Source organism: Hipposideros armiger, unplaced genomic scaffold (assembly GCF_001890085.2).
Source record: "Hipposideros armiger isolate ML-2016 unplaced genomic scaffold, ASM189008v1 scaffold_14, whole genome shotgun sequence".
NCBI classification, from domain to species: domain Eukaryota; kingdom Metazoa; phylum Chordata; class Mammalia; order Chiroptera; family Hipposideridae; genus Hipposideros; species Hipposideros armiger.
The window spans coordinates 1,545,539-1,561,945 of NW_017731364.1; the positions used below are offsets into that span (position 1 = coordinate 1,545,539).

Consider the following 16,407-nt stretch of genomic DNA (forward strand, 5'->3'; position numbering starts at 1 on the left):
TCTTCTTGGCTGTGGCAGTTTCTAAGCTTGTCCTGGTTTTTTAAGACCTTGACTCTTTTGAGGAGTATTGGTCAGACACCTTGTAGAATGTCCCTCAGTTGATATTTATCTGATCTTTATCTCAGGATTAGACTGAAGTTAGAGTTTTTTTGAGGGGAGACCACAGAAGTGTGATTTTTATCACATCATATTAAGGGTACATACTATCTGCCTGATGTAACACTGTTGATGTTGGCCTTGGTCACCAGGCCAACATTGTGTTAGTTGAAAACATGTTAGTTTTCTCCACTGCAAAGTCATCCTTTTATTTCTCCCTTCTTGTACTCTTGGGGAGGAAGTCACGATATGCAGCCCACATTTAAAGATGGGAAGTTTTGCTCCACCTCCTTGAGGACAAAGTATCTACATAATTTGGAATTCTTTTGCATGTGAGGTTAGTTTCCTCTCTCCCATTGATTTATTTATTCCACCATTTATTTGTATCAGTATAGATTCATGGATACCTATTTTATACTTTGGGTTGTAATCCAATATGCCTTTATTAATTCTGTTGCTCAAATTGTTCCAGCATTGGCCACGGGGAGCTCTTTCAATTGACTCCTATGTCCCATCTTTGTGGTTTATTTTGTTTTTAGCAGCTCCTTACTTTCTGGCTCTATAAGATGCTCTAGGGTCATCTTGTATATTTCCTGCCCCAGTCCTAGAATCAGCCATTTCCCCCAAGGAGCCTGGATCTCTTTGATTGGAGAATTGTATTAGAAACCAAGATCTGGGTGTTAGGTGTGTTCATTGATTCTGGAGGTCTCATTGCTTCTAGGCTCTCTCTACTGTCTGCATAAAAGATACATGTGTCTATACCAACCTGTGTATAAACATATACCTTATATATACATGTATCTTATGTATACACATATATTTTAGAATATTTCTCTCTATATATACTATATATAAGGCACTAGTTTTAACAACAAAGTCATTAGCCCTCAGTGGACAAAACTTTCTCTGACACAATAGGATATTTAATCTGAAAAGTAGAATTTTACTTCAAATCAAAAGAATAGATGGCCTTTGGGGATGTTTTGGTCTGATTTACATATAGGATTTTTTTAAAAATTAGTTTTGTTCTAATCCTTTCCCTCCCCCCATGTTTCTGTTTCTCAGAAGTAGCTTGTTAAGTTTTATTCATTTCCTGGTGGGTGGTTAGAAAGTTGGCTGAATTTGACTAGAACCACACCTGTAGCCACTTGTCTCCCTGGCTGATACATTTACTTGAGCAGCTAATGGAGTTAGAGCTGGGTGAGAGTGTTCTGCCTTAGGAATTTGCCCTGGGGCTACTGATACTGGGCACATAATGTAGCACCTACACGAGATGGGCCTTCTCTTTGTCCCCTCTGCAGGGAAGTAGAAGGGTCCTTGTGTTGGGGGAAGGTGGTCTGCCCCACCCCTTTTCAAGATCACACCTCCTCACCAAAACCCACTAGGAGGAGTCAGGGAAAGATCACTAAGGTACAATTCCACACCGAGCTGCCTGCATTGCACTCAGCCCACTCTGCCACGTATCTGCCCACTTATTCAACAAGCATGGGTTGGACACCAGACATAGGCCAGGCACAGGGACACAGAGATGGGTGAGGCTCCCAGTGTAATAAGCAAGACCAACATTAAAAATAAATAAGTGGAAAACAGTGTGGTGTGTGTCAGATTAGAGAAAAGGCTCTTAGCCTGGGTCCATAGATGGACTTCAGGGTGTTCCCTAAAGTTAATTATAAAAATTTATACATGCTGAATATTTCATTTCCCGCCCCACTCCCCACCCCCTACACCTTCTCTACCCTGCTCTGTGTCCCAGGAAGCTGACCTGCACAGACTCTGTCAGATGAACTCACGTGCCTATGGGCTTTTAATTGGCTTTGACCAATGGGAAGCACCATCAGGAAATTTGAGAGAAGGAGACAGAAAAGTAGGGGTATATGATATATTTCTCCACCAGTGGTTGCCTTCCTTTTCCAAGGCCACAGCCCTTACTCACAGGTAGAGCGCTGCTTGGGTCCCCTTTGTCTTTCAGGATTAGAAGTGGTAACTCTTCCATTTCTTGCTAGACCCACAGTGCTTCCCCATCCCTCTCAGGTTCCATAAATCCTGCCCATATCTTTGTATAAAGTGCCTTTCATCACTTTGAGTGTATACAAACCCAAATGTAGGTGAATCAGATTCTCCAAAGGGTCCATGACTCAAAAGGGGTAAAAAAGCTATTACGTTGGAAATACATACAAGGTGACGTGGAAGGTGTGCTATACATAGCTCCACTGGCTTCACAGAAGGGTGATCCTCTCAAAGTGCAAATCCAATCAAGTTATTACCCGGCTTAAATTTTGCAGTGGTTTCCTACTGCTCTTAGAATAAAGGCCAAACTCCTTAATATGGCCCACAAAGCCCCACCTCGTCTGCCCCTCTCTAATCTCACCCCAAAACTCTTCATGTTTCCCCTCTGTACTCCAGCCACCCTGACCCTTGGGTTCTGCACTTGTGTCAGGCTCACTCCAGCCTTGTGGTCTCCATATGCTGTTCCTTTTGTCTGGAAAGGATCTCCTATCTTCTCTACTCATTCTCCAGACCTTGGTTCAAATGACCCCCAGTCCAGGTCAAGTTCCTTTGTCACATGTCAGGTAGGACCCTGAATCCCAACTCCAGAGCACTTATCTCAGCTTGGAACACATTTTTGCATTTTGTGCCTGACATTTATTAATATCAGCCTCTCCCACTAAACTGTAAGTTCAATGAGGGATGGAGCCATGTCTATTTCTGTTCATTGTTGTGACCTCAGCACAGTACATGATACATCAGAGATGGTCATAAGGGTTTGTAGAGAAATGAATGACTGAAGGTGATATGTGAGTCAGACCATGAAAGGTCAGTTTGCCAGGAGTCTAAGAGGCCACCTGAGGGCTCAAGAAGTGGTTAACCTGCTCAGTATATTCTATCTGGATTTCCTGGGGCAATAAGCAACCCCCCCCCAACATATCCTCCCCAACCACAGGATCAAAATAACCCAATAACATTACCTTCACTTCGAGGGTGAGCATCAACCCAAATTGGTTGTAAAATTCCTTGGGGCTGGGCAACTGGTACTCCTTGGCTGTGCCCAGGAATGCCTCGATGTCATTCAAGGCAACGTCAACCCCCTCTCGTGACTGGCACTTGTCTACAGCTTGGGAAGCCAAGAGGTAGATTCCCGCTTCACACCACTGGCTGACCTTTGGAAAAGAAACACAGTACTTGTGCAATTAGCCTGACCACAACTCAGCCACCACGGTCCTCAGGCGGTCTGAGCTCATTCGGGATCTACAGGACTCTGGGACAATGGGGAATTGTTGTGGGACAGCATCAAGGTTAGAAGTCTAACCGCTGTAAATACAACAATGAGATGGACAAACCGAAGCCAATTTTACTCTGTCTGCATCTCAGGGCAGTCACCCAGTCAGTAAAAGGAATTGTGTAAACATGCTTCTCTTTTCTGCTGACAGTTAATTGCTACACCTCCAGGAGGGGTGAGTTAAGTATTTCTAAGTTTGGTTTAACTAGATGGTTGTTGGAAAAGTCATGACGCATTTTTGCAATGAAAAACATAGAAAAATACATCATGACTTTTCCGACAGCCTAATATATAGGAATGTAACCAATGACGTTTCAGGTGGACCTTCTAGGGCATGTTTCTTGCGTCCTCATTGGTTACAAGAGCACAGGGTGATTAATGAGCCATTAGATCTGGCCCCTCCAAGCTTTCCTGGGGGAGGGATTGCCTTTTCAACAGAAACACCACTTTCCTCTGCCCACATTTGCACTTATTGTAATTTGTCTTTCTCAGGGAAGCATCCAAGAATGCAAAGCTCTGAAACTCAGAAAAAACGACACTCAGACTTTCTGAGAATGCTAGGATGAAATCAGATAGGGGATGAATTCTAACAGCTCAACTTTTTTTTTTAACAGCTCAACTTTTAAAAGATGTAAATAGAAAGACAGGGGGCCTTGTGCTGCCTGAATATTTATAAGGAAAGAAGCTGCCAGTGCAAACACATCTGTCTCCATTGACCATGGGACCTGAAGAGCTATGTAAACTAACCATACAGGGGAGAAGATCCAAAGGGAGCGCCCAAAGGCGTTATCACTAAGTGGGAAACTACAGGCAACTTACATTTGTCTTCATTTCCCCCTAAAGTATCTACATGGAACGTGTACTACTTTTAGAATAACAGAAAACAATAAAGACATTTAAAAATTAATGATTACCACTGTGTGAGGATGAGGAGGGGAGTGGGATGTGTAGGCGTCCACGAGTAACTTTTTAAATACTCTTTTCTACAGTTTTAGATTTTTCAAAATAATATGAACACATGCTTTGCTATACACTGAAAACTTTCTCTTGAAAACTCATGCCTAGATTGACAGAACACATTACGCTGGGTCTTCTGCAGAGTCACAGCAGCTCTTTGCACACACACACACACACACACACACACACACACACACCACCGTGTTAGGCTATTCTCTCTGGAGCAGAAACAGGAGTGAGGAAAATAGTCGCTGAACTTGCAAAGAGCTCAGCACACAGAGCAGGCTGTGTGCCAGGTCCTTCTGAGCCACAGGCATACGGAACAGCTGTATTTCATTGACATTAAAAGCCTTTTGGCAACGGGATGTGATAAAAAGCCTGGGCGGTTGCCCCCAGCCGTCAGGGAGAAAGAGCTGTGAAGAATGGAAGGAGCTGACTCATGGCCATGAGACACATGCTGCCTGGAAACAGCTGACAGGGAAGGCTCCAGAAGTCAACTGCCTCTGCTACCTGGGCGCTTGCCCCGCAGATCACTGCGGAGCGCACCAGGGGCTGCGCTCCCTGCTGTGAGCCTTCCTCACACAGTGTTGCTGTTCCGTCTAAGGAGCCTGGGGTTTGGAATTTGGCAGCCCTGGCTTCAAATCTGCAATCCTCTGTCCCATGTGCGGTCTTGGGCAATCACTTATCCCAGGGATTCTCAGCATTGTCCCGGTACCACCTGCACCAGTCACGTGGGCATTTGATGAAAATACCAATTTCTGGGCCTCATCCCAGACTTACTGAATCTGAGTCTCCACAGTGGTACATCAGGAAGCCTGCAGTACAGCAGGTTCGCCACGGTAGTCCCACGCGCTACATGTTACGACTTAACCACGCTGAGCATCAATTCCTGCCTCTGTAAAATGAGGTCAGTAATACCTTCCTCATAGCTTGTCTTGAGGATTCAATAGGTGACATAATTATGCTCCTGGTAGGACCACAGTAGGTGCTCAATAAAGGGTAGGAGTGTATAATGGTCATTATTGCTGAAGGCTTCTCCAAAAGGATTCACAATCTGATGCATATATGCGGAGCAGCACTTTGCAAATATAATGCTTGGCTCTCTGTATGCCAGAAGGGGAATCCAGAAATGTCCTACAGGACCAGGCCAAAACACACTCTCTACATATGGGTCCACACAGAGGGAAACGGGCTTCCGTTCACTCTAATACGATACGGTAGTGTGGCTGAGGCACTTTAGACCTTCAATACCTCTGTGACCTGGAATCTGCCCACTTTTCAACACCTCTTGAGCACAGTTTCACATGAAGTTCTTTGTGTGTATGGGGGAAGACAAGTAGGATGAAGACTGCTTTACAGAGAATTTTGCAGACATCATGATCACAGCTTTGCTCTGCTCACCTTGTCCAGCTGTCTATGCAACTCCAAAGATTTTCCTAAGATGTCATGTTTTCTCTTGTTTTCATTGATGAAGTTATCGCAGAGGTGCCTGAGCTCCGCACACTTGGGTCTGATGGAGGCCACTGCATAGTGGTGGCTTTGGGTGAGCTGGTCCCCCATCATTGCAAGCAGCTGGGCTTTTTCCAAGGGCTCCTGCAGAATGAACATGCCCAGCCAAGCATCAGGTGCCAGGTCACAGTGAGGCCGATATCTGCCTGGCACTGTGTGCTCTAGTCCTAGAGGGAGTCTAGCAAGATGCTGATTCAGGTCTTAGGCTCAGTGTCTGGAGCTGGGGAGCCTGGGAAAGCTCTGCCTTTCCTAAGGAATCTAGCCTAGCTCAGGGTCATCTGCACTCTGAAGAAGAGCAGGTCAGGCATTCAGATGTTTGTTGAGTTCTGGGGTAGGCACTGAGGAGATAGCGTTAACAAGCCAGGGAATTTTCAGTCTAATGGAGAACTCAGATATTAAATAAATTATACAAATAATGAAAATATTACAACTGTGCTAAGTTCAAGGGCAGAAGAGCATAAAGTGTTATCCTGCACAGAATTGGAAACTGAATTCCCCTGTCAACTCATGGAAAAGGAAAAAGGACAGGCACGTGGCCCCCATGCACCCCGTGGGACTCCACAGGGACAGGACTCTTGGAAGCTTGCACCCAGTTTCCTCCAGAGTTCGCCCGTTGCACCTTTCTCTCTGCTGATTTTGCTTGGTATCCTTTTGCTATAATACGTCATAACCATGAGTATAATTATATGCTGAGTCCTATGAGTCCTCCTAGCAAAGCTTCAAACCTGGGTGTGATTGGGGAATCCTTGACACAGGAGCCAAGACCTGAAGTGAGGGAAAAGCCACGCAGTAGTTGGCCGAGAGGTTGGGGGGACATGTTGGACGAGTTCAGATAGCCGGGGAAGCCACTGTGGCTGGAGCAGTGGGGTAAGGACAGGAGCAGGAGATGCAATCGGAGAGGAGAGAGGGGCCCGACTGGGGAGGGCCTTGCTGCCAGTGTGTCACTGTGGCTTTTACTCAGTGGCATGGGAAGGCTGGAGGATCTCATTCCTAAAAGGATTGCTGCAGCTTGACAGACAAGAGGCAAAGCAGGGAGACCAGGTAGGTGGCCGCTGCCGTCATCCAGGGGAAAGGCATGGCTTAAACATGACTGGCAACCCAACTAGCTCCTGTCTCATCACCTTCCCTGAGATGCTCCTCCCACGGCCACCCAGGCCTAAGCTCTCGTTCTCTCCTGGCAGGCCCTTCACCCACTGCTCTATCTAAAGCCTCTCCCCGCAGCCCACCCACCCAGGCCCTCTTCCTCACTTTGTTTTCATTTTCTAACAGCACTTACCTCTACCTGAAAGTATCTTTGCTTACTTTAACGTCTGATTTTTCCTTCCTCTGCCCGCCCCCACCAATATGTAAGATCCATGACAAACTTAGTAGGCATCCCATAAATATTTGATCAATAAAATGAGTGAATGAATGAGTGAACGAACTAGTGAATCAGATGATGAAGTCATCTGCTTGGCTGGAATTGTGTGAAACATCAACCTGTGAGTTACACAGATGACTGACACATTCCCCAAAGTCTCCAGGAGCAGGGAGCTCACATGCACCCTCGCTGACCACACTGAGCATCCAGCGCACCACACCTGTCCTGGTTTAACCTTTTACAGTAACACAAGGCATCATGATGACTCCAGGTGATGACAACCGGCCCCTCACTTAAGGTACACTGGTTGTGATTTCAACCATCTCAAAACCCCTGCCCCCCAACCAGCGAGTCATTCACCAAGCCCTGCAGAGCCCGCATCCTTCTTAATTAATACCTTCTGAATTCTGAGCCCTTCTCCACCACTTCCTTGTCACTATCCCTTCAGGCCTTCATGCTTTCTGACTGGGAGCTGGCCTCTCTGCGCTCCCTCAGGCTGTCCTCTAAATCACGCTCCCTATTGCTGCAAAGCAGCAATTCCATTACAAAGCTTATCGCGTCCACATCACTCCCAAACCCCAAGCCCTTGCTTGTCTTCCTACAGTCTTCAGGAGAAACTTCAAACTCCTGAGCAGTGCACAGAAAACCTTTCATATCAGGCTCAGACCTGGCCACCTCTCTCTCCACTTCTGTCACCCCATCCTCTGCTGTAAACAGATGAATGACCATTTGTGCTTCCCCAAATATTCAGGCAGCGTCAGGCCTCCACGCCTTGTCTACTTGCTCTCTCAGTAGCAAGAGCACCGCATCCTTCCATTATCACCCTTGCCCCCCCACCTCTCCACCCCCCACCTCCTGATGCACACTCATTCCTCTGGAGCTAACTCTAAATCAGCCTTCAGAGCTCTTCTCCAGGACACGTTCTCTAACTCCACCATTTTATTCTGATGCCCCTGCTCTGTGCTCCCCAAACACTCTGTGCCTTTCTTGACCAGAGCACATACGTCACCGTATTGTGATAACTTATCTACTGCCCTCACTATGCCACAGACCCTTGCAGGCACACACTAGCTCTATTCAACTTAAAACAGTACGTAGCACACATTAGGTACTCAAGAATAAATGATTGTTGTGCAAAACAAAAAAGAGTAATGATATGGGAATAAAGTAACACCAATCAAGCAGTGGCTGTTTAAAAGAACTCAGGGATAAAAACCCAGTGCACTCACTCTGAACAGCAAAGGCTTAGATACACCGGTCACCATGTTTGAAAGGAAGTTAGAATGTTAATTCCTCAGGCTGTGATTTTTAACTGTGTTGCTCATTGCTGTGTCCTCAGAACTTATACCAGTGCTTGGCATGGTAGGAGATCAGTTAATATTTGCAGAATGAATGAAGAATGAATGAGGGGCAGCGGTTAGCTCAGTTGGTTAGAGCGCAGTGCTCACAACACCAAGGTTGCCGGTTTGATCCCTGCATGGGCCAATGCATCCTTCACAAATAGATGGAAACAACTACTTGACTTGGAGCTGATGGGTCCTGGAAATACACACCATTCCCCAATAAAACAAAAGAGAAAGAAAGAAAGGAAGAAAGGAAGGAAGGAAGGAAGGAAGGAAGGAAGGAAGGAAGAAAGAAAGAAAGAAAGAAAGAAAGAAAGGAAGGAAGGAAGGAAGGAAGAAAGAAAGAAAGAAAGAAAGAAAGAAAGAAAGAAAGAAAGAAAGAAAGAAAGAAAGAAAGAAAGAAAGAAAGAAAGAAAGAAAGGAAGGAAGAAAGGAAGGAAGAAAAGAAAGAAAAGTTCTTACTAGAACAGCTCAGCCACTGAAGAGTGAATATAGGAGACATTCTGCAGCACAGAATTGACCCCACGACTTCTGTGATGTTAATGACAAGAGCTAACACTCACAGGAGAGTTTACTATATGCCAGGCACAATTCTGAATGCTTACACTGATTGTTTCTTTTTCTTTTTCTTTTTTTTTTTTTTCATGAGTCAAATACAGACTCATGAAAACTTGACAAGAAAGTATCTGTTGACTTTTATTTTTTTAAGTCTAGCTGGTTACTGAATTTATTAATAATGGCACAGGTTTTCTGGGTCCAAGGAACTTGACCACAGGATATTTCCCAGGTGCTCTATGGTGATCACAGTTTGCCTCTCACTTGGCATGTGGCATCTCACCTTTCAAAATTGTTCTTAAAACATTTGAGATGTTAGAGAAAAGATGTAACAGGTCCACATGGATCTTGGGGAGAGATCCATGAATATAACATGGGAGCCATGACTGGAGGCTGGAACATCACTCTACTGAAATGAATGGATAATAACAGCTTCTGAGTTCTGACCACCTACTATGTTCCAGGCACTCACTAAGTCCTTACTATACCTTTAAACTCATTTCATCTTCACAGGAACTCTGAGGGGGTAGAAACCATCAGGTTGTCGGAAAAGTCATGACACATGTTTGCGACAGATGGCACTAGTTCATTTTTGGAAGTACTAGAGTCATTCACATCTATGTTATTGCTATGTCATTTGACAGCTGACAGTTCTAGCTTCATTCTAAAAAAAAATCGAGTGATTTGGTTGAGTTTTGGAGATTTTACAACAAGTTGAAGATGGAAGACCAAACTGTGCATTTTTGCCATATTTTACTGTTTTTCTTCCATAAAGGGAAGAACGCGTGTCTAGCTTGTGAAAAGTTGCATAAAGTTTATGGTGACAATGCTCTACAAGAACGTCCGTACCAACCATGGTTCACGAAATTCCGTGCTGGTGATTTTGATCTCAATGACGCTCCTCGGTCAGGGAGGCCCACTGAGGTTGATGACAATAAAAAATAAAGGCATTGATCGAGTCAAACCCATGCTACACGACATGAGAGATTGCAGGAACATTGAACATCCACCATTCAAGCATTCACGACCACCTGAAGAAGCTGGGATATGTAAGCAAGCTCGATATTTGGGTTCCGCGTGAACTCAAAGAAGCTCATTTGATGGCGTATATAAACATCTGCAATACGCTCATTAAACGTGAGAAAATGATCCTTTTTTGAAGTGACTGATAACTGGTGATGAGAAGTGGACTGTTTACAACAATGTGGTGCGCCAATGGTCTTGGTCCCAACGTGATGATTCGCCTCAAACGACATTGAAAGCAGACATTCATCAGAGGAAGGTTATGCTGTCAGTATGGTGGAATTTTAAAGGTGTCATATTTTTCAAGCTCCTAGGAAGGAACCAAACAATCAATTCAAATGTGTACTGTCGGCAATTGGACAGGTTGAACGAATCCATCATCCATAAATGTCCAGAGCTTGTTAATTGTAAAAGAGTTGTGTTCCATCACGACAAAGTGAGACCACACACAAGTTTGATCACCTGTCAAAAATTATTGGAGCTTGGATGAGATGTGTTGCCACACCCACCATACTCGCCTGACCTTGCACAGTCAGACTTCCACTTGTTTTGTTCTCTTCAAAACTCCTTGTGTGGTATAATGTTCAATTCAGATGAGGCTGTAAATCAGCACCTTATTCAGTTTTTCACAAATAAAGATAGGTCCTTCTATGAATAAGGAATTATGAAGCTCACTGAAAGATGGCAAAAGGTTATCGAACAAAACGGGCAATATATCATTGATTGATCTTTGTTCTTTATATAAATAAATGACCTTTGAAAAACATAGACAAAATACGTCATGGCTTTTCCGACAACCCAATATTATTATCCATTTTACAGATGAGGGGGTATGTTCAGAGAGGCTAAGAAAGTTGACTAGCATTACACAGCTGATAGTTGTTAGAGTTGAGATTTGAATCCAGTTCTGTCTGACTCCAAAGCCTGCCTCTTGTCACCTTCCAGCCCACTTGGCCTCCCCGCATGTGCTATGAATGATGGTTGCACAACCGCTACTATCAAATCCTTCAAAGAACTTTACTGTAAAATCTCCGAACCACAGCTTAGTTTTTAGTCTATACAGTTTCTGCTCATGATAAATAATCAATAAAACCTATGTGAAAAAAAAAAGAGAAAGAAATGGCTGAAATCTGGTGCTCTGATTACAAGCCTTTCAGATGCTAAAAATTCCAGAGGTTGGATAGTCAAATTATGACATGTAATTCAGAATTCTTTATTGTAATAACAGCTTATTTTTTCCTCAAGGACTCTACTGCTATTACAGGTGAAAGATGAGACTGTCTACTGTGGAAGAAAACGGGGGAAAACAGTGATGCTGCTATATCAGGGAGTCCAGAATGAACCCACAGATAATGGCAAAGGATGGAATGTATGTATGGGGAAGTGGGTGAAACAAGAAAAGCAGAAAGTTAATGGCTATTGAAAGTGAGCAATAGATACATGGGTGTTCGTTGCTAGTCAGTCCACTTACGCATGTGCTGGAAAATTTCCACTTAAAAACAAACACAAAAACAGGGCGGCCAGGTGGCTCAGTTGGTTAGAGCACGTGCTCTGAACAACAAGGTCGCCAGTTCGATTCCCACATGAGATGGTGGCTGTGTCCTGCCCCCCCACTCCTCCCTCCTGCAACTAGATTGAAAACAACAACTGAACTTGGAGCTGAGCTGCACCCTCCACAACTAAGATTGAAACAACAACTTGTCTTGGAGCTCATGGGTCCTGGAAAAACACACTGTTCCCCAATAAAATTTATTTAAAAAATAGCCAGGCCCCTGTAGCTAGATTATGGCCCTGGGAGGTTAATGACCTGGGTTCCATGTCTTTTGGACACAGTAGTCTAACTGTTGGCTCCTGGTCTTGAGGGGAGAGATCAAGGCTGAAATTGGGTTGGTTCTCCCTGCCCTGTCCTGGTTTGTTCCCTGCTGGCTCATCACTGAAGGCCCCAGCATGCTTCACAGCCAAAAATCCTAAAGCAAATTCTGCTTTTAGAAGCAAGAGTAGGGGCTGAAACCATTGTTTCTCAGAATTAGAAATGAGCACTTAGAAGATGCTAAAGGCTCAAACTAGAACAAGATAAAAGAATAAGCTCAATTAACATGCAACAGAAAATCTGGTTAGTGAGTTGGTTCAGGGGTTATCCACAACGATCGCTGCACAGAATAATGAAGTTGGCAACAAACCAGAAATCAGTGTGTGGCTACGCCAGACACCTGAGTGAGGGGTGAAGGACAAACCCTAAGCAAGTTTTGGTGGATTCTAGCCAGACATCACCTTGTTCCTTTAATACTTTACAGGACAAACTGAAAGACTAGCCAAGCCCTTATCATCTGAAGAAATAATACCGCTTAGAAATATGAGCAAAGATAAGTTTAAAAAGTCCTGGTTATGATAGGATAGCTTTGCTCAGTTTGCCCAAAGGAGAGGAATAGGTCTACTGCATCCTTTAGAAAATAAGTAATAAAACAGGGTAAGCAAGGCACAGAATAGGTAAAACCAACCTGCCTGGGCTCTGTGGGTCATCTGCAGTGGATTAGTCCAGCTGGTTCAGGAACTTTGCCCATGAAAGATGGGTATTGGGTTCACAGAGCATTCCTATGTCCCATGATCACAGGTTGAGTCCCTAGCTTCAGTTAGCAATCTTTAAAGTATGTGCCAAGGGTCACAAGCCCAAGGAGGTGAGCAGAAGAGAGAATGTGGGTGCAGTCATGCAGATCCAGCCCCACTATTTAAAACAGAACTCAGAGCACCCTACAATGGCATCCTGTTCCACTGAGAAGAAAATCCAGCCCTCACCACCATTGTTCCCACCTGGTTCCTACATGGCTCACTGGGCTCCAGCTATAGTCCTTGAACTCATCAACCTCATTCCTGCCTCAAGACCTGTCATTTGCAGCTTCTCTGTCTTGAGTGCTATTCCCCAAATCTCTGCATGGCTATCCAGGTCTTAGAGCAAAGGTCACCTTCCTAGAGAGGCCTTTCCTGACTATCCTAGCTGAAGTAGCACTCTGCAGTCACTTTCTACGATATGCTGTTATTTTCTTCATACCACGTATTACCACCTGATGTTATGGTTTATTTGATTACCTTTTACTTATCTATCTCTCCCCAGTAAAATGTAAGCTCCATGAGAGCAGAGTCTTGACTGTCTGGTTTGGCACCATATCCATGGAACCTAGGGCAAGGAATACCTGATGATGAATGAACGCCTTCCTGGTAAGTCATACATATATATGACATGACCATATTTTTCAAACCAAAAATAAAGACACTGAGCTTGATGAGGCATTTTTCCCTAATATATGAATGTATATAAGTGAAAATACATAGTATCTGCATTTAATAAGTTCTCTTGAAAAAAAACCCTAAAACTACATAAAATTGGGACTATCTTGGAGAATCTAAGACATATAAGATACATTCAATTTTTTCATTGTTTGACAAACATTTCTGATGACTTGTGCCTTCAGCACCAAAGTGTTTAGCTGTCAATGATCACTGATATCAGAAGGAATACTCACTAGGGAAGGATGGGATTCCTGAGTGATTGACCATGTACTGGTGGGTCCTTGTGTTCACACATGTGCAGAAACACCTCCAGCTTAGAATCTACAACTGACAGCTGTTACAGCCAGAGTGGCTTTAGTTTACATTTGTTACTATTCTTTAGGGGGATATGTCTCTAACTATAATGTACATGTCAATCACCTGAGGATCTTATTAAAATACAGATTCTGATTCTGAGGCAGGGCCAGAAAGTCCATATTTCTAAGTTCTCACTCAGATAACATCTATGCTGTTAACCATAACCTTGAAAAGTGTGATTACTACTTAGGAAACATGCCTCTCTCTAGATTAGCTCAGAAAGGAAGGGCTAACCATAGAGTACTTGGTCCCCAAGAGACAAAAATATAGAGAACCTAATTAAAGAAAAGCAGAAAGAAACTTCTTTGGAAAGAGACTGAGCTTTCTTAACTGGTAATAAGCCAAATTTATAAGGACTTAAAATAGAATCACTACTAAGTGCTGACCTGTGTGCAGATCTGGAAAACTATGTAATTCTCGTATGAGAATTGTGAAACATGTATTCTTTTACAAGTTTGATATTTACAACTCTTGGGGCGTGAGAATAGAGAAAGCATTGCCAACTCTGAGTATTGCCAACAGAACCCAATTCCCCTTTTTCACCATCTTGCTTCTTATAAAACTTTTTTTTTTCTGGTTCCCCTTTTGAAGTTTCCTGTCCTTACAACCAACCTACACTCCATGACTCCATATCCAGTCCAGTGGGTAATGTGGCCATTGTGGCCTTTCCTCCTGCTGTTCCCCCACTCGTGCTGCCACCCCGAGACCTCTCATCTCACCTGAACCTCCAGCATCAACCAGGTGCTCTGGAAGCCTTAACAGAACTCTGCACTACAGGCATTATTCATCATAGCTGCTAATGTGCACATCACCTTAGGGACCTGGGGTGGGATTGGGGTGACTGAAAGGACAGGATTTGGGCATTCCTGTGTCCTTTGGCAACTTTCCAACAATGAATGAGCATGATCTGTCACTGTCCACAGCCACTCCCTTCCCAGTCCACAAAAAAACAGCAAAAAACCCCAAAAACAAACCTGGCCTTTTCCTTCCAGTTTTTTGTGTTCCTTAAGAAGTTGTTCCACACACATCACACTGTCTCCAATGTCTGTGAACTCTGCTTGTTCTGCCAACAAGTTGTCCAGGGCAAGCTTAATCTACAAAACACATTAGCACAGTCCAGAAATCAGCCAATGAGCACCCATCTGGAGGCAGAGGTTTGCTATACTCTAAGAAAACTTGAAAAGCATGAGAGGATTCAGGACAAATGTATATATATATATATATATATATATATTACAGCTCATTAGCTTTTACAGTAAGCTGGGGATGGGTGGGTGCTGAGACACATGTATATGGAATATTAAAGCTACATTTTGACAGTTATCAATCAAAAAGGAAGATAAACCATTACTGAAATGCCACATATGCCAACAGGAAAATGGGATTCTAGAACATTGCTACCCCACTGAAAAAGTGAGAAGAAGATGTCTGTGAGGAAGCAAGGATTTAAGGAGGGGGCTAGATTAGGAAGAGGAGGGAAGCCCAGAGTTCAAGGTGGAAAAGAGAACTGGAAGTCACTGAATCATAAAAAGAAATTCTATTAAACAAGAAAATAACACCTCACAAAAGTTGTACTCAAAGTGCTGTAGTTGGAGGTATTGGTTAAGCTTCAGGTGGTGCTTGGACCAAAACTGACTAAAGGCTTTTTTGGTTTCATCCAGTTGACCTAGTAACCTGTCAAGAAAGAAAGAGGAAGTGACATTAATATTCATTTCCACAGGAGTCTGTATAGACTTATTTAAGTAACATCAAATGTTTTGAGTCACTGTTATAAATTGTGGTGATGGCCTTACTATGAAAGTCTGTGTCACCTACGACTTTCTCATGGTTTGACTGATTCTCATGTTTTCTGTTTTTCAATCAGGACACCCTCAGTGCTAGGCAGAAATGTCACTTCAGCTGCAGCTGCTGTGCTTTAAAACACACCCCTGGTAACCTTACCTTTGCGTCATTTCTTTGACAAGTGTGTAAAGCACAGCACCCAGCCAAACTGTTATTTGGAAATGAAACTCAACCAATACTGCCATCTCCCCTGAAATCCTGGGGTGACACCATCTCATAAGAGGAGGGAATGGCATTCTCATAGAAACATCTCTGTAGCTGAATGTCAGATGAGTACCATCTTTTTTCCTTTGTTGTTTCAAATATTATTCTTTCTTTACCCTACCAAGACCCAATAGTTGCTATTCTAATCTGTCCTTGGTTGTTTCAGATCATCTAATTCTGTTCTCTCCTTAATAAAAGCATATTCCACCTTCACTCACCTTTCCATGGTAGCTACATTCTCAAGTTCATTGGGATTGAGTTTACTGGTGGAATTTTTGGTTGCTGGTTCTTGAATGCATGACAATAATGTGGCCCCTTGCTTTCCAAGTAATTTCAGCTCATCCTAGAGAAAGAAAAATATAGTCCCTCTTATAAGGAATTAATGAAAGAAAATTCTTGGTAGATTTGGGGTAAGGAGAATAGTAGATCAGTATATCTTTCATTTAGGAATTTAAATGCTAAAAAAAGTCAAGCTGCAGATTTATAAAATTAGTTAACTTATTCTTTTTTTTTTTAGATTTTTTTTTAATTGGGGAATTGGGGGGATGGGAACAGTGCTGGGGAATTGGGGGAAGGGGAACAGACAAGTTGCTGTCGTT

The 16,407-nt window shown here is 43.5% G+C and overlaps 1 protein-coding gene across 1 annotated transcript in view; it reads right to left on the reverse strand.

Moving 5' to 3' along the window:
- Positions 1-16,407, reverse strand: part of MCF2L2 (MCF.2 cell line derived transforming sequence-like 2) — a 170,510-nt gene that overhangs the window by 119,024 nt on the left and 35,079 nt on the right. The window contains exons 6-10 of the mRNA XM_019667780.1: positions 16,027-16,151; positions 15,322-15,436; positions 14,737-14,856; positions 5,732-5,923; positions 3,063-3,254 (exon numbers count right to left, since the gene is read on the reverse strand). Of these exons, the coding sequence (XP_019523325.1) occupies positions 3,063-3,254; positions 5,732-5,923; positions 14,737-14,856; positions 15,322-15,436; positions 16,027-16,151 (744 nt within the window). The remainder of the gene's footprint in view (positions 1-3,062; positions 3,255-5,731; positions 5,924-14,736; positions 14,857-15,321; positions 15,437-16,026; positions 16,152-16,407) is intronic.